This window comes from Phaseolus vulgaris, chromosome 6 (assembly GCF_051622355.1).
Source record: "Phaseolus vulgaris cultivar YP4 chromosome 6, ASM5162235v1, whole genome shotgun sequence".
Classification (NCBI taxonomy): Eukaryota; Viridiplantae; Streptophyta; class Magnoliopsida; order Fabales; family Fabaceae; genus Phaseolus; species Phaseolus vulgaris.
Genome location: NC_143503.1, coordinates 27,608,470 through 27,635,809, shown reverse-complemented (window position 1 = coordinate 27,635,809; position 27,340 = coordinate 27,608,470). Strand labels below are relative to the sequence as shown.

At 36.2% G+C, this 27,340-nt stretch overlaps 3 protein-coding genes and 2 pseudogenes across 3 annotated transcripts; 2 read left to right on the top strand and 3 right to left on the bottom strand.

Moving 5' to 3' along the window:
- Window positions 1-3,665: 3,665 nt before the first annotated feature.
- On the bottom strand, window positions 3,666-5,758 carry LOC150027327 (uncharacterized; annotated as a pseudogene).
- A 4,912-nt stretch (window positions 5,759-10,670) lies between these two features.
- Window positions 10,671-12,763, bottom strand: LOC150027326 (uncharacterized; annotated as a pseudogene).
- Window positions 12,764-13,621: 858 nt separating this feature from the next.
- Window positions 13,622-17,869, top strand: LOC137831786 (putative aldo-keto reductase 1). Its single transcript, XM_068639595.2, has 7 exons — window positions 13,622-13,790; window positions 13,895-14,062; window positions 14,156-14,359; window positions 14,461-14,633; window positions 15,591-15,687; window positions 15,760-15,913; window positions 17,558-17,869. The coding sequence occupies exons 1-7, from the start codon at window positions 13,746-13,748 to the stop codon at window positions 17,734-17,736; spliced, it is 1,020 nt and encodes a 339-aa protein (XP_068495696.1). The 5' UTR covers window positions 13,622-13,745; the 3' UTR covers window positions 17,737-17,869.
- A 1,883-nt stretch (window positions 17,870-19,752) lies between these two features.
- On the bottom strand, window positions 19,753-21,900 carry LOC137831784 (acetyl transferase 1). The gene is made up of 2 exons (XM_068639592.2): window positions 21,353-21,900; window positions 19,753-21,193 (listed from the first exon to the last, which is right to left on the bottom strand). The coding sequence occupies exons 1-2, from the start codon at window positions 21,776-21,778 to the stop codon at window positions 20,324-20,326; spliced, it is 1,296 nt and encodes a 431-aa protein (XP_068495693.1). The 5' UTR covers window positions 21,779-21,900; the 3' UTR covers window positions 19,753-20,323.
- Window positions 21,901-24,301: 2,401 nt separating this feature from the next.
- On the top strand, window positions 24,302-25,435 carry LOC137833511 (uncharacterized). Its single transcript, XM_068641855.2, has 2 exons — window positions 24,302-24,749; window positions 24,831-25,435. Exons 1-2 carry the CDS (start codon window positions 24,302-24,304, stop codon window positions 25,433-25,435), a joined length of 1,053 nt encoding a protein of 350 aa, XP_068497956.2.
- The last annotated feature ends 1,905 nt before the right edge of the window (window positions 25,436-27,340 follow it).

Below are 27,340 nucleotides of genomic sequence, written 5' to 3'. Positions count from 1 at the left end.
ATATATATATATTTTTTTTATCTTTTATTTTATTTTTACTTTAGCTTGAGCTAGAATTCGCTAGCTTGAGCTAAAATCCTCCAGAGAGCACCCAGAATTTTAGCTTGAGCTAAAATTCGCTAGCTTGGGCTAAAATCCTCCAGAGAGCACCCAAAATTTTTAGCTTGGGCTAAAAGTCGCTAGCTTGGGCTAAAATCCTCTAGAGAGCACCCATAATTTTTAGCTTGAGCTAGAAGTCGCTAGCTTGGGCTAAAATCCTCCAGAGAGCACCCATAATTTTTTTTTAGCTTGAGCTAGTACTTGCTAGCTTGAGCGAAATATGCAGAAAATTCTGCAGAAAATTATGCATAACTTAATATACCTATTAGATTATAAGTCAATATCTCATTCAATTCCTAAACTATAAATCAACACATTACATTGACAGTTTATGTTCAGCATGATACAATCACTCTCAGTGAATCATTGAGTTATTATGTCCATTTATACATATATATGATTTCTAATTCCAAAACCATTTAAATCAAACAACCAATTCTCAATCACTACACTTTCAATTTCAATCAAACTACAATCCACTCAGAACAAGAAATCTTGCAACAAAATCTGGAATTGTTGACCCCGTCATACTCACATTCAAATCTTCTAACCTATGGTTCTATTGAAGATTTTAAACTAGCATCCCTTACCTTTACTTGAGCATATGCTCACGAAGAGCTCCAAACCTACCAAAATCTTCAAAAGTAGCTTAACCTGCACCACAGAGTCCTGATAAAAAATCTAACTATATCTCTAGGACTCTGATCTACTAAAGACTAATCCTAAAACTAAAAGAGGCACATGCATACACTTAGATTGAGATTGATCTACAAGTTCAAAACTTTGACTCAGAGAAGGGTAAAAATTGAACTTACTCTATAAGAGATTCTGATCGGGCAATCATATAGGATTCACTGCCAGGAGTCCAATGGCAGACTCCGATCGTCAAACTGATAAGCAAGGAGATCAGAATCTTAGAGAGAATGGAGAGAAAAGGAAAAAGAGGAACAAAACTGAACTTACTCTTCTGATCGGGCAGTCTTGTAGTCTTCGCTGCCAGGAGTCCAACGACAGACTCCGATCGCCAAACTGATAAGCGAGGAGATCAGAATCTTAGAGAGAAGGGAGAGGAAAGGAAAAGGGAAACTTTTAGAGAGATGGTGGTTCTTTTAAAATGAAACCTGAATAACTGAATTTTCTATTTATATGTCATTTCATTTTAATAATAAAATATTCATGTATCATTTAAAATATACCACTTCTACTCTAAGCTTATTTTTTAGACCCTTACATTCTCCCCAACAAGAAAAATTTTCGTCCCCGAAAATTGACTTACTAGAAAAGAGATATGGATAGGTTTCTCTAATGGTTTCTTCTAATTCCCAAGTTGAATCACCAGATTTATCATCCCACACCACCTTCACCATATTGATGGTCTTGCCTCTGAGCTGTTTACTCTGATGGTCTTCAATCCTAACTGGTTTTGCTTCAAAAGACAAGTTATCCTTGATTTGCACATTATCCACTTCCAACACGTGACTAGGGTCTGTGATGTACTTCCTTAGCTGTGATACGTGAAATACATTATGCAGGTTTGCTAATTGGGGAGGTAGAGCAATCTCATAAGCCACTGGACCTATCTTCCTTAAGATTTGATATGGTCCAATAAACTTAGGAGATAACTTCCTTGATCTGATAGCTCGTCCTACACCCTTGGTTGGTGTCACTCTCATGAACACATGATCTCCAACTGCAAATTCCAAAGGCTTTCTCCTCTGATCTGCATATGATTTCTGCCTACTTTGAGAAGCTTTCATTTTGTCTTGTATCTGCTTCACCTTCTCAGTAGTTTGTTGAAGTAACTCTGGCCCAACCAATACTTTCTCACCATCCTGATACCAACATAAAGGAGTTCTGCACTTCCTCCCATACAAAGCTTCATATGGTGCCATTCCAATACTGGAATGATAACTATTGTTATAAGTGAACTCCACCAGAGGCAACATCTCATCCCAACCTCCCAGATGATCCAATACACATGTCCTCAAAAGATCTTCTAAGGATTGGATCGTTCTCTCGGACTGCCCATCTGTTTGAGGATGATATGCAGAGCTCATTCTCAATCTAGTTCCCAATGAATCTTGTAGAGTCTGCCAAAACCTTGAAGTAAACCTGGGATCTCTATCTGAAACAATACTAGAAGGCACTCCATGTAATCTCACAATCTCTTTGATGTACAACTGTGCCAACTTGGCCATAGATATCCTCAAATTAACTGGGAGAAAGTGAGCACTCTTTGTCAGTCGATCAACTATTACCCAGACTGCATCATGACCCCTTACCGATCTTGGTAAATGAGTAACAAAATCCATAGCAACGCTATCCCATTTCCACTCAGGAATATCTAACTGCTGCAACAAACCACCAGGTCTCTGATGCTCTACCTTTGCCTTCTGACATGTTAAGCAAGCAACAACATATTGAGCTATTTCTTTCTTCATGCCTGACCACCAAAAGGACTCCTTCAAATCTTGGTACATCTTATTCATACCAGGATGTAGACTAAGATGACTCTTATGACCCTCATCTAGAATCATTCTCTTCAGCTCTTCATTTGCAGGTATGCAAATTCTACCATTAAATCTCAAAATCCCATCTTCTCCCATCACAAAGTCCTTAGCTTGAGTTGTACCTAGTAATTCCACAGTACGCTTCAGACTAGGATCCTCTAACTGCCTTTCCTTTATCAATCCAAGAAAATCATTAGTTATAGTTAACTTACTACAACTAATGTGATCAACATGAACTTTCACTCCCAAATTTAGATCTCTGAACTGCTCAATCAACTTTTGTTCTTCAATCATCATGGCTGACACTTGTACTGACTTTCTACTCAAAGCATCTGCAACGACATTAGCCTTCCCTGGATGATACATCAGTTGGAAATCATAATCCTTCAAAAACTCCATCCATCTTCTTTGTCTCATATTCAACTCTTTTTGATCAAATAAGTATTTCAGGCTTTTATGATCACTAAATACTTGAAACTGAGCTCCATACAAATAATGCCTCCAAATCTTCAAAGCAAACACCACAGCTGCCAACTCTAAGTCATGAGTAGGATAGTTTCTCTCATGAACTTTAAGTTGCCTTGAAGCATATGCAACTGCTCTTTTCTCTTGCATTAAGACACATCCTAATCCCTGAAGTGAAGCATCACAATAAACCTCAAAAGGTTTTCCTGTATCAGGAATCACTAACACCGGAGCACTAGTTAACCTTTTCTCCAGCTCTATGAAACTTTGCTCACATTTGTCTGTCCAAGCAAAAGGTTGATCTTTGCGAGTTAACTGTGTCAAAGGAGCTACTACTCTGGAAAAATCTTCAATGAACCTCCGATAATAGCCAGCTAGACCCACAAAACTCTTTATTTCAGTCACTGTCTTTGGGCGTTCCCATTGAAGCATGCCTCCACTTTGGTTGGATCCACAGAGATCCCCTGAGTTGATATTACATGCCCTAAGAAGTTGACTTCCTTTAGCCAAAACTCACACTTAGAGAATTTAGCATATAATTGCTTCTCCCTCAGAATCTCCAACACTGTCTTCAGATGTTTTTCATGTTCTTCATCGGTCCTTGAATAAATAAGTATGTCGTCTATAAAGACTACAACAAACTTATCCAAGAAAGGACGGAAAATTCTATTCATGTAGTCCATGAACAGAGCTGGAGCATTTGTTACTCCAAATGGCATCACCACATACTCATAGTGTCCATAACGAGACCTAAAAGCTGTCTTCTGAACATCTTCAGCCTTTACCAAAATCTGATGGTATCCAGATCTCAAATCAATCTTTGAGAACACTGAGGCTCCATGTAATTGATCCATCAAATCATCAATTCTGGGCAAAGGATACTTGTTCTTGATGGTCAACTTATTCAACTGCCTGTAATCTACACACAACCGAGTCCCTCCATCTTTCTTTTTAACTAGAAGCACCGGAGCCCCCCATGGAGATACACTTGGCCTGATGAATTGTTTTTCCAACAAATCTTCAATTTGTTTCTTTAGTTCTATCAACTCAGCTGGAGCCATTTTGTAAGGTCCCATTGACACTGGTCCAGCTCCAGGTACCAAATCAATAGAGAATTCCACTTCTCTCTTAGGAGGTAATCCAGGTATTTCTTCTGGAAATACATCTATGAAATCCTTCACCACATGTATACTACTCATTTCTTCTTCATTCTTAACTTCCATCTGAGTTAAGATTACAAAACATCTTGATCCTTCTTTCAATTCCGACCACACATGTTGAGCAGACATCATATCTAACTCCTTGGAATCTGAAAACACTATTTTCTGTTGACCACAATCTATGAGAATGTGATTGGCAGATAGCCAATCCATTCCTAGGATAACATGCAGATCCTGAAGAGGTAGACAAATCAAATTTATTTTGAACCTGCGTCCCTCTACTATTACTGGACATTCAGAACAGACTATAGAGGTCAATACTTTTCCTGATGTAGGTGTAGAGACCAGCAGTTCAAACGACAATTCCTTAACTGGAAGACCCAACTCAGCTACACACAGACTTGACACAAAGGAGTGTGTTGCTCCAGAATCAAACAAAGCTTTTACACATCTACCAGCTATATAACAAACACCTTGTACCAAGTTACCTGACTGAGATGCTTCAGCTCCTGTCATAGCAAAAACTCTCCCTGCTGCCTGAGGTCTATTGCCTTCACTCCTAAACTGTTGAGAACCGCCTGATAGAGTCATCCTATTCTTGTTAGGACAATCTCTAGCAAAATGTCCCATCTTTTGGCATGTAAAACATCTTTTCTCTGGAGTCCCCTTGGGGCATGTATTGGTGGTATGTGGTCCACTACAATAGAAACATCTAGGTTTCCATGGTTGTTGCTGTTGAAACTGAGGCGAAAATGCTCTTGCCTTATGTTGTGGAGGTCTAGCATAAGGCTTGTGTTGTTGATGTTGTACCTTGGCCTTCCCACTGAAAGACCCTCCTGGGTGTGATCTAATCACCCTAGAATCACCCCTTTCCAGGGTCTCCACCATCTTCACCTTCTCCACTAAGGCATGAAACTCCCTAATGCACATAGGTGCTATGGTCTTCTTCAGTTCATGCTTTAAACCTTCTTCAAACTTCCTACACCTCCAAGCCTCAGAGGTAGCTTGGGTGTAGAATCTGGCTAGGTACTCAAACCTAGCAGCATATGCATTTACTGACATCTCTCCTTGCTCCAACCTGAGAAATTCAGCTTCCTTTGCAAATCTGGCACTATCTGGAAAATATTTCTCCAGAAATCTCACTCTGAAACTCTCCTAGCCCAAAACTTCAGCTCTGGCTTCCATCATTTGTTGAGCTCCCATCCACCAGAACTCTGCTTCTCCAGACAATAAATATGTAGCAAAAACCAATTTCTTATCCTCGGGGCAGGAGGTTGCCCTAAAGATCTTCTCTAACTCCCTGATCCATTGGTCTGCTTGGTCAGGAGTGGCATTCCCACTAAACTTGGGCGGGTTGTGCCTCATGAACTCTGTCAGCCCCATCTGCTCCTGCGATTGACTGACATGGGAAGCTGCTGCAGCAGATCTAGCATTCTCCCAATGATGCATTGTTGCCTGGTGATTCTGAGCCATTGTTATATTCTGTTGTTGGATAGCATTTGCCATCATCTCAAAAGCCCTGGCAATCTGGTTCATCTCAGAAGAAGGTTGTGGAGGGGTAGGAGGTCTAGGAGCCATTTTCTATAAAACACAAAGTAAAGATTTAGGATAAATCTTTAGAATTTTAAATTATTTAGTTTTACTAACAAACCAAATAAACCACACATAAACAAGTCCATAACCCTTAGGTCTCCTAAGGTTCGAACAGCTCTGATACCAAAATTGTAACATCCCTATTTTTTTTTCTTTTGTTAATATATTATACATACAATATCTAATTAACATGTAAACATATATTAGGTTATCATATTTGTATCTCAAAAAGATATCCCTCTTCATAGGGAATTAACATATACATCAAAAGTTTTAAAAAAAAAAACAAAAGAAACAAAGCATTCAAAGGTAAATCTATCCAATACTCCAACTGCTCACTCAGGAGCTCTATTACCTGCAATCTCATCTGCTCCCGTGTAAAACACGATCATCACAGATAAAGAAACAAACACAAACAATAACAGGGTAAGCTAGCTATATAAAAAAAATTCTATATAAATTCATGTCAAATTAATCAACATAATTCATCAATTCTCATACAATTTCTCAAATCATCAAGTGTCTATTAAATTTCATAATTCATCTTTTCACATGTCAGACCTCTACTGACTCATAACACATAGACACTTGACTCTACTTCCGGAAGACTCGTGCGTTGACTTAGACTCAGAGATCTGCACCTGTCATACTACATCACTGTGAAATCCACACAGCTATGCGCATAATTAATCTCAATACCATCTCTCTCCTAGTATGACAGGGTTAATTCATATAACAGGTCAAGTTAATTATCTTTCAAACAACTTACCCATTCATATGAACCTCCTTCGACTCTCACCACCTGAATAACTTCATCTATATGATTCCATTATCTCAGGAGAGTCAGGATATCTCCTTTTAGACGAATCCCTAGTCAATGCACATCCTAAACAATCTTAACACGGTATTTTCTTTCCTGAAAATACTATGTCTCGATCAGAATTCATATTTTGAACCTCATAATATCCACCATTAAACAATCAAATCATACCAATGTTTAGAATTTCCCAAAATACACAACAATTCATTGACTAATCATATAAATGTCTAATTAAAGAGATTTTCAATTAACTATACATGAAATATAAGTTTACATACTTTATAAGAAAAACTATATAGAAATAAATAAATCAATCTCTTAAAAGCAAATAAATAAATAAAAAGTTTAATATATATATATATATATTTTTTTTTTTTATCTTTTATTTTATTTTTACTTTAGCTTGAGCTAGAATTCGCTAGCTTGAGCTAAAATCCTCCAGAGAGCACCCAGAATTTTAGCTTGAGCTAAAATTCGCTAGCTTGGGCTAAAATCCTCCAGAGAGCACCCAAAATTTTTAGCTTGGGCTAAAAGTCGCTAGCTTGGGCTAAAATCCTCTAGAGAGCACCCATAATTTTTAGCTTGAGCTAGAAGTCGCTAGCTTGGGCTAAAATCCTCCAGAGAGCACCCATAATTTTTTTTTAGCTTGAGCTAGTACTTGCTAGCTTGAGCGAAATATGCAGAAAATTCTGCAGAAAATTATGCATAACTTAATATACCTATTAGATTATAAGTCAATATCTCATTCAATTCCTAAACTATAAATCAACACATTACATTGACAGTTTATGTTCAGCATGATACAATCACTCTCAGTGAATCATTGAGTTATTATGTCCATTTATACATATATATGATTTCTAATTCCAAAACCATTTAAATCAAACAACCAATTCTCAATCACTACACTTTCAATTTCAATCAAACTACAATCCACTCAGAACAAGAAATCTTGCAACAAAATCTGGAATTGTTGACCCCGTCATACTCACATTCAAATCTTCTAACCTATGGTTCTATTGAAGATTTTAAACTAGCATCCCTTACCTTTACTTGAGCATATGCTCACGAAGAGCTCCAAACCTACCAAAATCTTCAAAAGTAGCTTAACCTGCACCACAGAGTCCTGATAAAAAATCTAACTATATCTCTAGGACTCTGATCTACTAAAGACTAATCCTAAAACTAAAAGAGGCACATGCATACACTTAGATTGAGATTGATCTACAAGTTCAAAACTTTGACTCAGAGAAGGGTAAAAATTGAACTTACTCTATAAGAGATTCTGATCGGGCAATCATATAGGATTCACTGCCAGGAGTCCAATGGCAGACTCCGATCGTCAAACTGATAAGCAAGGAGATCAGAATCTTAGAGAGAATGGAGAGAAAAGGAAAAAGAGGAACAAAACTGAACTTACTCTTCTGATCGGGCAGTCTTGTAGTCTTCGCTGCCAGGAGTCCAACGACAGACTCCGATCGCCAAACTGATAAGCGAGGAGATCAGAATCTTAGAGAGAAGGGAGAGGAAAGGAAAAGGGAAACTTTTAGAGAGATGGTGGTTCTTTTAAAATGAAACCTGAATAACTGAATTTTCTATTTATATGTCATTTCATTTTAATAATAAAATATTCAGGTATCATTTAAAATATACCACTTCTACTCTAAGCTTATTTTTTAGACCCTTACATTCTCCCCAACAAGAAAAATTTTCGTCCCCGAAAATTGACTTACTAGAAAAGAGATATGGATAGGTTTCTCTAATGGTTTCTTCTAATTCCCAAGTTGAATCACCAGATTTATCATCCCACACCACCTTCACCATATTGATGGTCTTGCCTCTGAGCTGTTTACTCTGATGGTCTTCAATCCTAACTGGTTTTGCTTCAAAAGACAAGTTATCCTTGATTTGCACATTATCCACTTCCAACACGTGACTAGGGTCTGTGATGTACTTCCTTAGCTGTGATACGTGAAATACATTATGCAGGTTTGCTAATTGGGGAGGTAGAGCAATCTCATAAGCCACTGGACCTATCTTCCTTAAGATTTGATATGGTCCAATAAACTTAGGAGATAACTTCCTTGATCTGATAGCTCGTCCTACACCCTTGGTTGGTGTCACTCTCATGAACACATGATCTCCAACTGCAAATTCCAAAGGCTTTCTCCTCTGATCTGCATATGATTTCTGCCTACTTTGAGAAGCTTTCATTTTGTCTTGTATCTGCTTCACCTTCTCAGTAGTTTGTTGAAGTAACTCTGGCCCAACCAATACTTTCTCACCATCCTGATACCAACATAAAGGAGTTCTGCACTTCCTCCCATACAAAGCTTCATATGGTGCCATTCCAATACTGGAATGATAACTATTGTTATAAGTGAACTCCACCAGAGGCAACATCTCATCCCAACCTCCCAGATGATCCAATACACATGTCCTCAAAAGATCTTCTAAGGATTGGATCGTTCTCTCGGACTGCCCATCTGTTTGAGGATGATATGCAGAGCTCATTCTCAATCTAGTTCCCAATGAATCTTGTAGAGTCTGCCAAAACCTTGAAGTAAACCTGGGATCTCTATCTGAAACAATACTAGAAGGCACTCCATGTAATCTCACAATCTCTTTGATGTACAACTGTGCCAACTTGGCCATAGATATCCTCAAATTAACTGGGAGAAAGTGAGCACTCTTTGTCAGTCGATCAACTATTACCCAGACTGCATCATGACCCCTTACCGATCTTGGTAAATGAGTAACAAAATCCATAGCAACGCTATCCCATTTCCACTCAGGAATATCTAACTGCTGCAACAAACCACCAGGTCTCTGATGCTCTACCTTTGCCTTCTGACATGTTAAGCAAGCAACAACATATTGAGCTATTTCTTTCTTCATGCCTGACCACCAAAAGGACTCCTTCAAATCTTGGTACATCTTATTCATACCAGGATGTAGACTAAGATGACTCTTATGACCCTCATCTAGAATCATTCTCTTCAGCTCTTCATTTGCAGGTATGCAAATTCTACCATTAAATCTCAAAATCCCATCTTCTCCCATCACAAAGTCCTTAGCTTGAGTTGTACCTAGTAATTCCACAGTACGCTTCAGACTAGGATCCTCTAACTGCCTTTCCTTTATCAATCCAAGAAAATCATTAGTTATAGTTAACTTACTACAACTAATGTGATCAACATGAACTTTCACTCCCAAATTTAGATCTCTGAACTGCTCAATCAACTTTTGTTCTTCAATCATCATGGCTGACACTTGTACTGACTTTCTACTCAAAGCATCTGCAACGACATTAGCCTTCCCTGGATGATACATCAGTTGGAAATCATAATCCTTCAAAAACTCCATCCATCTTCTTTGTCTCATATTCAACTCTTTTTGATCAAATAAGTATTTCAGGCTTTTATGATCACTAAATACTTGAAACTGAGCTCCATACAAATAATGCCTCCAAATCTTCAAAGCAAACACCACAGCTGCCAACTCTAAGTCATGAGTAGGATAGTTTCTCTCATGAACTTTAAGTTGCCTTGAAGCATATGCAACTGCTCTTTTCTCTTGCATTAAGACACATCCTAATCCCTGAAGTGAAGCATCACAATAAACCTCAAAAGGTTTTCCTGTATCAGGAATCACTAACACCGGAGCACTAGTTAACCTTTTCTCCAGCTCTATGAAACTTTGCTCACATTTGTCTGTCCAAGCAAAAGGTTGATCTTTGCGAGTTAACTGTGTCAAAGGAGCTACTACTCTGGAAAAATCTTCAATGAACCTCCGATAATAGCCAGCTAGACCCACAAAACTCTTTATTTCAGTCACTGTCTTTGGGCGTTCCCATTGAAGCATGCCTCCACTTTGGTTGGATCCACAGAGATCCCCTGAGTTGATATTACATGCCCTAAGAAGTTGACTTCCTTTAGCCAAAACTCACACTTAGAGAATTTAGCATATAATTGCTTCTCCCTCAGAATCTCCAACACTGTCTTCAGATGTTTTTCATGTTCTTCATCGGTCCTTGAATAAATAAGTATGTCGTCTATAAAGACTACAACAAACTTATCCAAGAAAGGACGGAAAATTCTATTCATGTAGTCCATGAACAGAGCTGGAGCATTTGTTACTCCAAATGGCATCACCACATACTCATAGTGTCCATAACGAGACCTAAAAGCTGTCTTCTGAACATCTTCAGCCTTTACCAAAATCTGATGGTATCCAGATCTCAAATCAATCTTTGAGAACACTGAGGCTCCATGTAATTGATCCATCAAATCATCAATTCTGGGCAAAGGATACTTGTTCTTGATGGTCAACTTATTCAACTGCCTGTAATCTACACACAACCGAGTCCCTCCATCTTTCTTTTTAACTAGAAGCACCGGAGCCCCCCATGGAGATACACTTGGCCTGATGAATTGTTTTTCCAACAAATCTTCAATTTGTTTCTTTAGTTCTATCAACTCAGCTGGAGCCATTTTGTAAGGTCCCATTGACACTGGTCCAGCTCCAGGTACCAAATCAATAGAGAATTCCACTTCTCTCTTAGGAGGTAATCCAGGTATTTCTTCTGGAAATACATCTATGAAATCCTTCACCACATGTATACTACTCATTTCTTCTTCATTCTTAACTTCCATCTGAGTTAAGATTACAAAACATCTTGATCCTTCTTTCAATTCCGACCACACATGTTGAGCAGACATCATATCTAACTCCTTGGAATCTGAAAACACTATTTTCTGTTGACCACAATCTATGAGAATGTGATTGGCAGATAGCCAATCCATTCCTAGGATAACATGCAGATCCTGAAGAGGTAGACAAATCAAATTTATTTTGAACCTGCGTCCCTCTACTATTACTGGACATTCAGAACAGACTATAGAGGTCAATACTTTTCCTGATGTAGGTGTAGAGACCAGCAGTTCAAACGACAATTCCTTAACTGGAAGACCCAACTCAGCTACACACAGACTTGACACAAAGGAGTGTGTTGCTCCAGAATCAAACAAAGCTTTTACACATCTACCAGCTATATAACAAACACCTTGTACCAAGTTACCTGACTGAGATGCTTCAGCTCCTGTCATAGCAAAAACTCTCCCTGCTGCCTGAGGTCTATTGCCTTCACTCCTAAACTGTTGAGAACCGCCTGATAGAGTCATCCTATTCTTGTTAGGACAATCTCTAGCAAAATGTCCCATCTTTTGGCATGTAAAACATCTTTTCTCTGGAGTCCCCTTGGGGCATGTATTGGTGGTATGTGGTCCACTACAATAGAAACATCTAGGTTTCCATGGTTGTTGATGTTGAAACTGAGGCGAAAATGCTCTTGCCTTATGTTGTGGAGGTCTAGCATAAGGCTTGTGTTGTTGATGTTGTACCTTGGCCTTCCCACTGAAAGACCCTCCTGGGTGTGATCTAATCACCCTAGAATCACCCCTTTCCAGGGTCTCCACCATCTTCACCTTCTCCACTAAGGCATGAAACTCCCTAATGCACATAGGTGCTATGGTCTTCTTCAGTTCATGCTTTAAACCTTCTTCAAACTTCCTACACCTCCAAGCCTCAGAGGTAGCTTGGGTGTAGAATCTGGCTAGGTACTCAAACCTAGCAGCATATGCATTTACTGACATCTCTCCTTGCTCCAACCTGAGAAATTCAGCTTCCTTTGCAAATCTGGCACTATCTGGAAAATATTTCTCCAGAAATCTCACTCTGAAACTCTCCTAGCCCAAAACTTCAGCTCTGGCTTCCATCATTTGTTGAGCTCCCATCCACCAGAACTCTGCTTCTCCAGACAATAAATATGTAGCAAAAACCAATTTCTTATCCTCGGGGCAGGAGGTTGCCCTAAAGATCTTCTCTAACTCCCTGATCCATTGGTCTGCTTGGTCAGGAGTGGCATTCCCACTAAACTTGGGCGGGTTGTGCCTCATGAACTCTGTCAGCCCCATCTGCTCCTGCGATTGACTGACATGGGAAGCTGCTGCAGCAGATCTAGCATTCTCCCAATGATGCATTGTTGCCTGGTGATTCTGAGCCATTGTTATATTCTGTTGTTGGATAGCATTTGCCATCATCTCAAAAGCCCTGGCAATCTGGTTCATCTCAGAAGAAGGTTGTGGAGGGGTAGGAGGTCTAGGAGCCATTTTCTATAAAACACAAAGTAAAGATTTAGGATAAATCTTTAGAATTTTAAATTATTTAGTTTTACTAACAAACCAAATAAACCACACATAAACAAGTCCATAACCCTTAGGTCTCCTAAGGTTCGAACAGCTCTGATACCAAAATTGTAACATCCCTATTTTTTTTTCTTTTGTTAATATATTATACATACAATATCTAATTAACATGTAAACATATATTAGGTTATCATATTTGTATCTCAAAAAGATATCCCTCTTCATAGGGAATTAACATATACATCAAAAGTTTTAAAAAAAAAAACAAAAGAAACAAAGCATTCAAAGGTAAATCTATCCAATACTCCAACTGCTCACTCAGGAGCTCTATTACCTGCAATCTCATCTGCTCCCGTGTAAAACACGATCATCACAGATAAAGAAACAAACACAAACAATATCTGTGTAAAATATTTTGTTATCAACTTCTACTCTAAGCTTATTTTTTAGACCCTTACAAATTTTGATATTAATATAAATTAAGGTAGCATAAAATATTTAATGGACAATTATGTTAGTTTCTTCAACAAAAAAATACTTAATTTATAATAAATCATGTTTATTTGAAAAGTAATATCTGTGTAAAGCAATAAAATTTCAAAGTTGAAGTTATAATGAAATTGGCTAATATTAAAAATAATGTAAAGGATAAAATAAAAAATTAATATCTAATTTTAATTTCATCAATTTCAAGAGTTAATGTGACAATATCCCAAATTAAAAAATGAAATTGTATAACAAATTTTAATATCTAACATTAAACTGTTATTTTGAGTTGAAGTAGCTAAAGGGAGTTAGGTTCACCAACCCCGGGCACTTTAAGGTGAAGACTAATAGAAGAAAGAGAGTGAGTTGGAACATTTGTAGAGAAAGTTGCAGAGGAACAAAAAACATGGCAGATATTCCTCGAGTGAAGCTTGGAAGCCAAGGCTTGGAGGTTAGTTTTTGTGTTGTTGGATTTTTTATTTGATATGCTTCTCTCAAATACTCCTTCTCATATGGTGTCTTCCTTGTCTTGTTCCATTCATTTTTTTTTATAAGGTTTCTAAGTTAGGATTTGGGTGTATGGGCCTAAGTGGAGTTTACAATGATCCTGTTCCTGAAGAATTTGGCATCTCTTTGATCAAATACGCATTCAGCAAAGGGATCACTTTCTTTGATACTTCAGATGTTTATGGACCACGTGTCAATGAAGTTTTGGTTGGAAAGGTTAACTACCTTAACACTTTTAACATGTCTGTTTCACTTTAGCAAATAACAATCGACAATGTAAAGTAACATGATATTTCGATTATCTCTCAGGCGCTCAGGGACTTGCCTCGAGATCAAATTCAGATTGCCACCAAGTTTGGGATCGTGAAAATGGTTTCGAATAATGTGATAGTGGACGGTTCTCCTGAATACGTTCGATCCTGTTGCGAGGGAAGCCTCGAACGCCTTGGTGTGAGCTACATTGATCTGTATTATCAGCACCGTGTTGACACCTCAGTACCAATCGAGGACACTGTGAGTGTGCCATCAAACACTTTTTTCTTTCCACTTCTTGATGTGAGGTTCAGGTGGTGACTCTGTGATTTATATGGTGTTGGGTTTTCTTTAAATGACAGATGGGTGAGCTGAAAAAGCTGGTGCAAGAGGGGAAGATAAGGTACATAGGATTGTCAGAAGCCAGCCCTGACACAATTAGGAGGGCACATGCAGTTCATCCCATCACTGCTGTGCAAATGGAGTGGTCCCTTTGGACTCGTGAAATTGAGCAAGATATTATTCCACTTTGCAGGTACTTCTCCATAGTGTCTCTGATGTAAAATGTTATCTCTTTGGAGAATTGACTGATTTCTTACTTCCCGGTCACAATAGAGTTTGAAAGTTTAGATTGCCTAAAGCTCTACCTTGCAGGTTGAACTTGTGGATTATCTATGGGTATGAAAAAGAAATATGTATAAAGGCTTTTACAATTGATGTTATCAGTTTTTCTGAGTTATCTATGGGTATGAAAAATTATGTTATGAGTTTTTCTAAGGGTTCTTGTTGGAAGGATCATAGGCATTCAGGTTGGTTTGCTCTTAAGAAATCACATATTCAAGATATCTGTAACATATATTGACGGTTTTGAAAAGAAACTTGTTAAAATCAGTCACAAAGGTAACTTTTGTAATTGGAGAGTTCAAGGTTTTATAAACCGCACACTGGAACTTCTATACTTTGCATCTGGATCCTATGTTCCACCGCACATCCCTTCCTCCACTCCTGATAGAAAATGGTCGAAGTCTCTAGTACAAGTTATTAGAAACTAGATCAAGATTATAGAGAGAAAAACTCCTATTAGCAGAAAAATGTACAAATGACTCCTCAACCCTTTTTCTTGTTTATAAGCAACATGCTTTTCTAATTATCTCAGCCTCTTAGTAACTAGCTCTAATTATTCTCTGTAACTGAGGATTCCTTCTGGTTTCTACAGCCTTCTATTTTGTCTCTCTGTTGATCATTATCCAGCCATTCAATTTATTATAATATAACCTTAGTTTATAAATTATCAATTATAGAAAACATGAATGGTTAGGAACCAATTTCTTCCAATTGAAGAAATTTGTTTATTTTCTACAGATAAACTTTTGATCAAATAGCTTTAGTTGCTTCGATTGCTACCCTTTTACTTTGTGTACAGTCGACCAAGTTATTTCTTTCATTTCCTTCGTGAATCTTGATTATATGACTTTTGTAACAACACTTACAGGGAGCTTGGAATCGGAATAGTGCCATATAGTCCCCTTGGCCGTGGATTTTTTGGTGGCAAGGCTGTCACAGAAAGTATACCTGCAAACAGTTTTCTGGTATGGGCTTCATTCTTATCCTTCTGGTGACAGTTGGACTTGTTCATTGTTCACCAACATTTATTTCCGCAGGCATTACAACCAAGGTTACAAGGGGAGAACCTTGACAAGAACAAAATCTTATATTCTAGGATAGAAAAATTGGCAGAGAAGCACGGATATACATCTTCACAACTTGCTCTTGCTTGGATTCTTGGTCAAGGAGATGATGTGGTACCCATCCCCGGTGAGTATTTTTTGTACCGGAATCAAATTTGTTATGAGTTGTGGCCAACTTTATATTATATGAAATTATTTTGAAAATGCATTGGAAGGGTCTTATAGGAAAAGAACTGCCTTCTGTAAGCAACCAAATTCTAGTAAGTTGTAAACATGTGGTATCTTCTAGAATACAATGAGCTGTAAAAGTGAGTTGTAAATGGGAATTTTTTAACCTTTTCTTCTTATCCTATTAGGTCATATATATTTATACACATTGTAATAATAAAACACAGAAACTTTTATTTTCCAATCATGGTCTTCATATATATGGCCTTAATTTCCAAAAACAAAATAGGATCTTTAACAGGTCTCATACTTGTTTCTTCGTTCGTAGATCCACTCTATTCTCCTTGAGAGCGTTTCAACACACTGCTATTGTCCTGGCTCATAAACTATTTGTCTCCCTCCATTGCTTCAAGTGTGATCTTTTTCGACCGTGCCAATGACATTTGGACTGATCTCTGGGAAAGATTCTCCCAGAGTGTCTTGCTTCAAATAGCAGAGCAGGGAAGAAATGTAAGGTCTCAAACAAGAGACCTGAAACATTTCTTATTATTACTCACCCCTTAAAACCCTTTGGGAGGAGCTAGACAAGTATCATTCTTTCTATGCTTGCTTATGCTTCGCCAAAACCTATAACCCACAGGATTTCATCATTTGTTTTCTTAAAGGCCTTGATGACCACTTCTTTGTGGTTCGCTCTTGGGGTCTTGCTTCCAGATCCCCTATTCTCAAGATGACCACCGTAAGTGTCATTCCTTCTCTAGCTTGTCAAACTGGCAACTCCAACAAATGGATATTATATTAGTAATACATTTCTTCATGGGAGCCTATTTGAATATGTGTATATGGTTATTTCTCCTGGGATCAATAGTCCTAACCCAAATCAATGTTGTAAGCTCAAGAAATCTCTCTATGGTTTGCAACATTGTTGCAAATGGTATGAAAAACTCTCTACTTTGCTTGTCTCCTTTGGTTATCAACAAGTTCAAGTTGATCATGGTCTATTTTTAAAGCTCATGACAATACATTCATTGCCTTGATATTTATGTTGATGATATTGTACTCACTGGGAATTCCTCCACCACCGAGATTGCTCGTACCAAACATATTCTTCACTCGCATTTTCACATTAAAGTTCTTGGCAATTGAAGTAATTTTTAGGAATAAAGGTAGCCCATTCATATACAAGCATTTCTTTATGTCAGAGGTGATGATCCTTTTTTTCATACCAAGACTAATTTGACATAATATTATTTTTTTATTACATACCATATCAGTTTTTCTTTGAACGAAGTTGTCCCCCTTGTCCTTGACATTTCAAATGACATAAACTTCCAAATTTCTTAAGACAGAAATCACCTGTGTTCATCTTCTATTTTGACTTCCGTCATTGTTGTTGTAAGACATTCTTGCCATATAGGATTTGTTCCTATCATTTCCTTTATAGCGTTGGTTTGAAATAGGATTTTTGTTACATTGGTGAGTAATTTCTGAATCATGAGTCGTCTGAACATATGCAGGAACCCCTTCATCATGATCATGAGCTCATAATATGAATTGTTTTTTTCCTGTGAATTAACGTTTCTGTAATTCTTATGTGTTGTAGGAACAACCAAGATAAAAAATCTTGATAGTAATATTGGTTCACTTGAAGTGAAGCTCAGCAAAGATGATTTAGAGGATATAACAGACACTGTACCAATATCTGAGGTGGCAGGAAATCGAACTACTGAGGCATTTGTTAGATGTTCATGGAGGTTTGCTGATACCCCACCAAAAGCATAACCAGTTTCTAATCTCCTTCTATGCCTCACCATCGCAAAACTTATGCAAAACTTGTTGTGTTCTTAATTATGCACATGTTGTTAAATGATGAGACTGTTTGATCAAGCCAATAAATCCATCATTGTTCAATCAATGTTTCCCTGCTCATTTTTATTTATCATGCACAATCGCATTTAAAAGCACACTCATCACTCACAAACATGCATTGGTGTTGGTAAATTCACCATCTCAAGATAAATTAAGCTATCTAGATTATAACTATTATCATTGATATTCAGTCTTTTACAGTGAGGGAAAAGGAGACCTGTTCATATAGCAGTGTCACTCTTTTTCTATTTTTTCGCATGTTTACTTTTTTCTCTTTCACAGGTAAACTATGTTAAAATAAAAGACAAATGCTAGCAAGTAATTTAGAAGTATGTTTAAAGAAGTTAAAATATTTTTTTTATCAAAATAATTAAAGTGAGTTATTGTGATAACCTATGTCTTCATTTTAATAGATAACTCATAAATTAAGACTTTTAATTAATATCCTCGTTTATATATATTTTTATTATGATTCCACTTACTAGTTATGTTTTTCTCACTATGAGAAATGTTTAAAATGCTCAATAATTGGGTAGAAATAACAATTATTTAGAAAATGGTAAAATAAAAAGAACAAATATAATATTTCATAAAAATAATTAACAAAATGCATCCTAAAATCTTTAAAAGATGTAATTTTTTTTTTCATTTAGTAAGGTAGACTAATAATATTGGTTAAAGAGTTTTGGTCGGTAATAAGATGGTTATATTGTATTTTGTCCATTAAACTTAAATACCAAATAACTTTTGTATACAGGTTAGGCAACCTTGGGTTATGTATATTTTATTCTTTCTTATGGTTCATAAAAAATCTGGATAATTTCTTTCTACACACCTTCATAATTTTTTCACCTCCATTTGATGAAGTCAAATTTATCTTCAATAAAATTAAAAGTTCCTACATTCTTCGTCATCTTCGTGTAGAAGTATTACAAATTCTACAGTGGAGAAAATATTACAAATTCCACTGTTAGAAAACTATCTAAAATTCGAAAATCATTTATTAACTCAGAAAATACTCAAATTATAAAATTTGAAATACAAATTATTATGGAGTTAAATTGCCAAAAATCTGCTTGACCTTATTTTGACGCAACCCCTTTTTTCTTAGGCAATTGCTTCCTGCACCATATCACTGCACCCGATCTTAGCGGAAAAGACGAAACTGTCCTTAAAAAAAATTTCCGAAATATGTGTTCTGGATATTTTTTTCCGGGACGAAATTTTGTATTATGGATTTTTTTATCTGGAATTGATTTTTTATTTTTGTTTCCGGATTTTTATTTCCAAAACACAATTATTTCTTTTCCGGATTTTTTTTTTCGGAATGTATTATTTTTCAATTCCAGATTTTTTTGTTCGAAATAGAATTTTAATTTTAGTTTCCAGATTTTTATTTCCGAAACTCAATAATTACTTCTGGATTTATTTTTCCAGAATATATTATTTTCAATTCTGGATTTTTATTTCCGGAATTAAGGACATTTTTGGAAATTAAAAAAATATGTTGGATGCAGGTTAAGTTAAAAATAATTGGGTTTCTTAATGCTATGTTTGGATCCAACGACAGAAAGTTATGAGGTGATGCCCTGAAAGTTCGTAAATCAAGAAATAAAATAATAATATAATGTATTCCAACTTTATTTCTTCGTATATTTGCGAAGAATTGCGAGGAATTGCGAAGATTTGATTTATATATATATATATATATATATATTATCAACATAAAAAATAATTATTATTATTAAAATATTAATAAATATATAAAATGATAATTAAAATAAAAATATTAATAATAAATTTATGAAATAAAAACTATAATTAAAAAAATTATAAATAATAATTAATATTGATAAGAATAAATAATAATAAAATTAAAATTAATTTATAATATATATTTTATAATTATTAAAAATGTACATAATACTATTAAAATGTCAAAATTTTCATACAACTATCACATCATTCACAAAATTCAATAAACTTTCCTCAGACACCTACAATCCAAACAACTTCACTTTTCTCTCAAATCACTCTAAATCCACTCCCTCAAATCTCATTTCCAATCCAAACACCAAACAAACATAATAGAATTTAATTTATTAAAAAATAAAAAATAAACAAAAGTGACGTAAACAATTTACTGATACAGGTACACTGGCAGCATGACTATATCAGGTTGGTTGAAAAGGTTTCTGGTTCTTCCAAATTAAGCACGTGTGAGAGGTGTTCCAGAAGCTTTATGGTTGTCTGGTCCCACAAGTAAAAGATGCCAGCTTTACATACAGAAGAAGATAGAGACAAGAAACAGAAAAGTGTGCTTATAATATTAACACCATGTAAAAACAACACTTAATACACTAATAAATTAATGTTTATTTTATTTTTTAATTTAAAATATTATTATATTTTTATAAAGAATTGTGAAGTGTATGATTTTTATTATTTGGTATTATAGAAAAGTTTTCCAACCGAAAAAAGTTAGGGTTAAAGCGTAAAATCAATGGTCCATTCCACAACCAGCAAGAAGCATCGCTGGCTCCAACTCCATTATAGCTTCATCTTTGCTTAGTTCAGCGACTTCTTCCTCCGCCAGCATCACCATCACCGATCTTGAAAGTCCTCCTTCCGAGCAAGGCATCACCATGATTAAACCTTCACCCTCCACATTCCCCACCCAACACGAAACATGAACTGGCTTCTCCTCGTTTCTTCCAAACACTGCACCGTATAACAACGACTCCTCATCTTCCTCGACCATCAACTGCTCCATGCAGACACAAGTTAACTCACTCCCATACACGCGTTTCCCTTCATTGCCAGCCCCTATTTCTTCCTCTGAAAGCTCTTCCAGGTGCCTATGCACTGCACTAACTACGCCTCCTAGTTCAACGTCTTTCACTTTCTTCGAGAGCGTTGAAAAGTGCAAGGCGTTTCCCAAGTACCCGATTGGGAGGGAAGGTTTTTGGAGACTCCTCGAGTCGGTGCAGAGGCACAGAGAGTGAGTTTGATCCTGAGTTTTTGGAGGTTTGACACGAGCGACACGTGTCCAAAACAGAGCCGCCAGGAAGTCAAATGGGGTGGCGTTGGGGCACGAGTCGTGGACTTTGGAGAGGCATTGTTTGATGGTTGAACTGGAAAACTTGAAGGTGGCTGTTGCTAAGTCTTTTGGAGAGGCTGTTTTTGTAGGTGGTGATGACGATGCATGGCCGCGAGTAGGAAGTGAAGCGATTAAGGAAGGGTGGGTGATGGGAAAGTGGCGGTGCAATTCCGCCCATGATTTGAAGAATGATGCTAGAAAAGTTAGATCTGTCACCATGTGACTGCAACTTACCACTATTGCCACACCTCCTTCTTTGAAGCTGTTTATCTGCAACACCACCACCCAATAATCAGTTTCTTATATCAATATTTTCCTCTAAAGCTACACTTCATCAACAGAGATCAATGATTGGAAGTAAACATAACATAAACATAATCAGCCAATCAAAAAGCTGCACCACTTGATCTTGACTGTGAATAACACTACCTGAATTCGAAAGGGTGGCCAAGTGGAGGGATCCTCCTCAGGCATATCATCCCAAGTAAACAGAAGCTTTTCCTCCGAGTGAGATGCAGATTTGAGCCATTCATGAAGGGTGGCATCCACGGTGGCCTTTGTGGTCCTAACGCCCGCATCATTGCACTTCACTTGCCACTCACCATTCTCCCCTCGAACCAACCGACCCGTCACAACAGGGTACATAGTCAGAACCTCAGACAAGGATTCCCTCAAAGGGCCCAAATCAAAGGACTTAAACCAGTTATCCTCGTTCATGTAGTAGAATATCACATGCAGAGTGTGGCTAGCCATGCCACGGTCCAGCACGGATAGTGTGTGAACCTTACCCGAAGTAACGGGTCTGCTTGACACAACCGTTAGTTTTGAGTTCACGGTTACCCTCAACTTCGACATGCTTATGCTTATGCTTGTCCTTAGATTTTCCTTTCCCCACACCAGAATGTGTGGCTATTATCAGTGTGTTAGAGACACAAAAACAGAAAACAATCAATATTGGCTATGTATTCCTTTGGTGAAACTTGTTTATATGTGTGTATATATATAAATACAAGAACAAGTAGTGGGAATAATGAAGAGTGCTAAGCTTAGTTGACAGTTGAGAATTAAATATAGGAAGGTGAGGGTTGGTAGTTTTCTTTATGTCAAGGACTTACATAGCTGTTTTTCGAACCTTTAGCTAATGCGGGTTTTTCATTAAAATGGTGTATTTTTTTTCATATTTACGTAAATGGGCAAAACCAGAAAAAATTACAGAAATAGGCAATTTTTGGTCAAAATTGCCAATGGTGTAGGCAACATCAATTAAATTTGTTAATCTCTTCATTTTTTATTTTTTAATTAAAGTTTCTAATTGGGTTGGCAACTTCAGTATAAATAAAATTGGATACTGGGTTGACAATTTCACTCCATTGAAGTTGCCAACCGTATTGGCAAGTTCAGTTCATTTTTTTTAAATAATTAATTTTGTTAAAAATTAAAAAATTTATATAATAATAATTTTTAAAATTAAAACTATTAAAACTAAATTTTTGTTTTCACAAGAAACAAAGTTACCCAAGATTAAGTTGGATTAAAAATAAGTTGTGTAATAAATGTAATATATTTAGTATTTTTTAAATGTTAAAATTAAAAATACTTTAGTTGTTTTTAAAAAATTGAAATTATATTCATGAAGTAGCATTTATAGTTGATATAGTTATAAATAAATAGGGTAGTGTTTAACAATATTTATAAAATAATAAATAAGTACAATTCATACATGATTATAAAATAGAGATGTAGGAAAAGTTGTCATTTATGTGAAGCTGTGCCGCATGGTGGTCTTCTTCGTTGTCTTCGTGGTCGTTGTTGTGGCTGTTGTTCGGATGGAAGGGTAGGAGGGGGTGGAGGTGGAATGTCATCGTCAGTGCCTTCGACTTCATTATCATCATTCTGATTTTCGGACACCTGTGAAGGCATTATTGGTCGATAATACTGCATGGATGACATTGGATTGTAGGCAGATGGGGGGGGGGGGGGGGGTCATGGTAGAGGTTGCAAAGGGATTTGATGGACCAACAAAAAATTGTTGTTGAGATGGAGATGTTGAGTAGTTGAAAGGTGGTTGATGGAATGACATGTGAGGTTGATCCCTATATCCGAACAACTGGGTCGGTTGAACACCTGGCAGACGAAAAGATTGTTGTTGAAACGATTGAACTTGAGAAGAAGACCCGACATAATGTTGATAGTGAGGTTGTGTAGTCTCATGTGGCATATCATACTGTTTTGAAAATATGTGTTAATTTTGGATGAGTGAATGAAGAATAATAAATAATTTTGTAATTGAACTTACATCATCCTCGGACGATGACTCTATAGGCGAGATGTAGCGGATAGTATGGTTGATGTACCATTGCATGTATGTTGACTTGTCATGCAAATGACCATTTCCATTAAATTGATTTCCCTGAATTAGACAATTATGACGGTCATTCCACATCGCTATCCATGCCACATGATATTGTGGCCAATATCGATCAGTTCGTCCTCTCATATCCTCTTTGTGAAGTTAATCAAGATTGAATGGGTCATGTGGAATACTTTGTCGAAATCCAAATTGGCGCATGACCCTATCAACCTGATGAAATTCAACCGTTGCGAAACATATGAGAGGAACTACCGCTCGTGCAATTGGGGAAACCTCGATAGTGATCAAGCGCCTAACATAATCCACTCGATATGGAGTCCAAAGAAACTGTAAATAAATGTTTGAAACATCAGTAATATGAAATTTTCAGATAAAATGATATGTTAGTTTATATATTGGTTACAACCTCTTTAGCTTTAATGCCATCAAACATTGCTCGTATTTGAGGAACAGTGGTTCCTCCTGTGTGCGTCCTATGCATCCTCCGAGTCCACCTAATATAAGCAAAGGAATATTAAGAACTTTGTTTTCTTGTCTCGAAAATTAATAAAAAAATAGCATACCTTTTCCCGAGTGGGAAACCAACCCCTTGTTGAACTTCTTCATCGGTCAATGGTTGAAGTTGTGGAGAAATGCATGTTAGGCGTTCCCATGCCCAACACTGGAAAAGCAGCGTGCAACCTCCAATATTATCTTGATTAAAGTCTATTCCGTGATCGAGCGCACGATACAAAGAAGCCAATACAGCTGACCCCCAACTATAATTTCTAACGTTGTTCAAGTCAGCCAACAATAATAGATACATTAAATGTACCTTACTACCTGAAGAATCAGGCATCAATAGACTCCCAATAAGTGTTAATATGTGAGCTCGAGCATGTTGAGCAATAACTCTTGCTTTGGCATTTGGCGATTGGGAACAATCCTACAATGATCTTCCTAGATGGTTGGAAGCAGTAAAAGAGAGCAATCCGGGGACAATTGTGCAGTATATTGCTTCTCCTTGTATGGTTGATGGTGCTCAAGACAATTCTTGTTACACGTTGGATCGTGTGTTTTGGTCTTTCAAGCCTTGTATCGATGGTTTCAATTTTTGCAAGCCCATTGTACAAGTTGATGGGACATTTCTAACTGGAAGATACCATGGAACATTGTTGACCGCAATCGCTCAAGATGGGAATCGGAACATATTTCCATTGGCGTTTGCGATTGTTGAAGGCGAGACTCGGGAGGCTTTAATTTGGTTCTTCCAATTATTGCGACAATATGTGACACCTCAGCCAAATTTGTGCATGATTACTGATAGAGGAACCGGTATAATTTCAGCATTACAATCCGAAGAAGTTGGATGGGAAGGAGACGACCTCGTTTCTGTGTATTGCATACGTCATATCGCATCGAATTTCAACAAAAAATTCAAAAATGCCCAGCTCAAACAACAGTTGATTAACATGGGTAATAACATTGCTTACCTTCTCTAATAGATAATTACGACTTTTTACCATTTAACTAAATTCATTTACTTCTTTATGACAGCTTATGAGATGAAACAACCGATAGTACAGGCAAAGCTATCAGTTATGCGATCTGAGTTCAAGCAAGCATTTTCCTGGATAGATCGCATACCGTTAGAGAAATGGACTCAAGCATACGATGGGGGAAAGAGGTATGGTCACATGACCACAAATCTAGCGGAATGCATTAACTTCGTGCTTAAGGGAGCTCGTTCCTTACCGATTTCCGCTTTGGTTAAGGCAACTTTCGAAAAAACAAAAACATGGTTTCTTGAGCGAGCCTTCAAAATAGACACCATGTTACGTGCAGGTCATCATTATCCAGAAGATATCACAACCTTATTTAGAAAAAATCAACAAGATTCGACTATGTGTTTCGTGGAAAGGTTTAATGTAGAAAATTCTGAATTTGATGTCCAAGAATTAGCCACCCCCCAACATGGTCGACGACCTCAGTCATATACAGTTAGATTAAATGATTGGTGGTGTGATTGTGGTCACTTCCAAGCTCTTCGACTTCCCTGTCGTCATGTGATTGCCGTTTGTTCCTCTTGTCATTTACAAATGACGACATTCATTGATCCGGTTTACAACCTCCACATGATTAGAAAGGCATATCAAGTTTAATTCCATCCCGTTCAAAACGAGGATTATTGGTCTACTTATACCGGACCAAATTTCATACCTGACCCCCACATGCGACGTAAAAACTCGGGACGACCAATTACAACTCGTTTGCATAATGAAATGGATCAACCAATTCAAAACAAGCCAAAAAAATGTTCTTACTGTCGCAATGAAGGTCATAACAAAGGAAATTGTCCATTTAGACAGTAGAATCATCCTTTGTAATGTTGTTATCAAATATTTTAATATCATCTTCTTTTAATGACTTCTATTCAATATTTTCATTTATTTTACATAAATACATTTTCATATATTATATAATCTAAAAATTTATACATAAATCATATCACATTTTTATAAGTGTATTTTTAACTTTAACAATATTTAAAAAATAGTAAATATTTTTAATTTATCAAACAACTCATTTTTAATCCAATTTATTTAAAATTATTGTAAAAAAATAATTTTAATTATTCAACTTTATATACCATTTTCTTAAATTAAATTAAATTAAATTTTGATATTATAATTAATTGTCATTTTTTAAAATATTATTTATATATTTTTATTTCCAAAAATATTAATTGTCATTTATATAAAAAAATATGAACTGAACTTGCCAATACGGTTGACAACTTCAATGGAGTGAAATTGTCAATCCAATATCCAATTTTATTTACACTAAAGTTGTCAATCCAGTTAGAAACTTTAATTAAAAAATAAAAAGTGGAGAGATTAACAAATTTAATTGATGTTGCCTACACCATTGGCAACTTTGACCAAAAATTGCCCATTTCTGTAATTTTTTCTACTTTTGCCCATTTACGTAAATATGAAAAAAAAATACACCATTTTTGCGAAAAACCCAGCTAATGCTTTATATAGTACATGACAAATATAAAGAAAATTAATATTTTATTCAAATTATTAGTCAAATCATATTAATTAATGTGCAGTTATAAAAGTAATATTAACGAACTTCATGTTATATTATGTTCACGTGCTTTTTTTTCCCAAACTATGAGGCATGTTAACTCTCCTAAGAAGCTGGATATTTTTCTTAAATGACGTATCTGTATTGGATAGTTATTAGGATACTTATTAGTGAAGTGTTTAATTCAAAAAATATTTGTTAGATTTTTGAAAATTCTAACACGGTTCTAACACAATTTTAAAAGGTATAAATACAATAATTTTTTTAAAATTTAAATTTATTGTATAAATTTTTATTATGATTATAAGAATAAGGAACAAATTCTTTTGAATCCGTCATGAAAAATATCTTCCTGCTCTCAAAAGAATCTGAAACATACTTTTGCACATAAATATTTATTTTCAATTTATATAATTCAAAATTATATAATATATAGATCTGTGTTCCCGTATCCTATATTTTAGAGATTATATGTATCTCCGTATCCGTGTTATGTCAGTGTCCGTATCTATGCTACATAGTTTATCGTAATTAAGTTTTGGTAATATCACTTCATAAAAAATATTAAGGACATTAAGAAATTAAAAACAGTTTTCAATGCACTCAAATCATGATTTTTTAATGAAAAATTGCATTTATTAGTTGTTTACTGAGTATATATCCTTACAACTCTTGTTTAACAATGACTGTTGTGTTTGTTTTATTGGATTTAAAATGTAAGAGTTTTGAAAATAAAGTATTTGATTTTCAAGACACGTGTTTGTCTACATTAAGTGTGCATATCACTTTCATAGATGCACCATTTTGTTAAAGTTTTTCTCCCATTAAAGCTATTATATTTGTTGATGCAAATATACTCCTGTTTGAACTTATTTGTCATTATTCAGAATAAGGGTTTGCATATATGTTTTATGTGTTCGCTTTGTGAAAAGTAAGAGGAATCTATTCAACATCTATTTTTTGAATGTTCT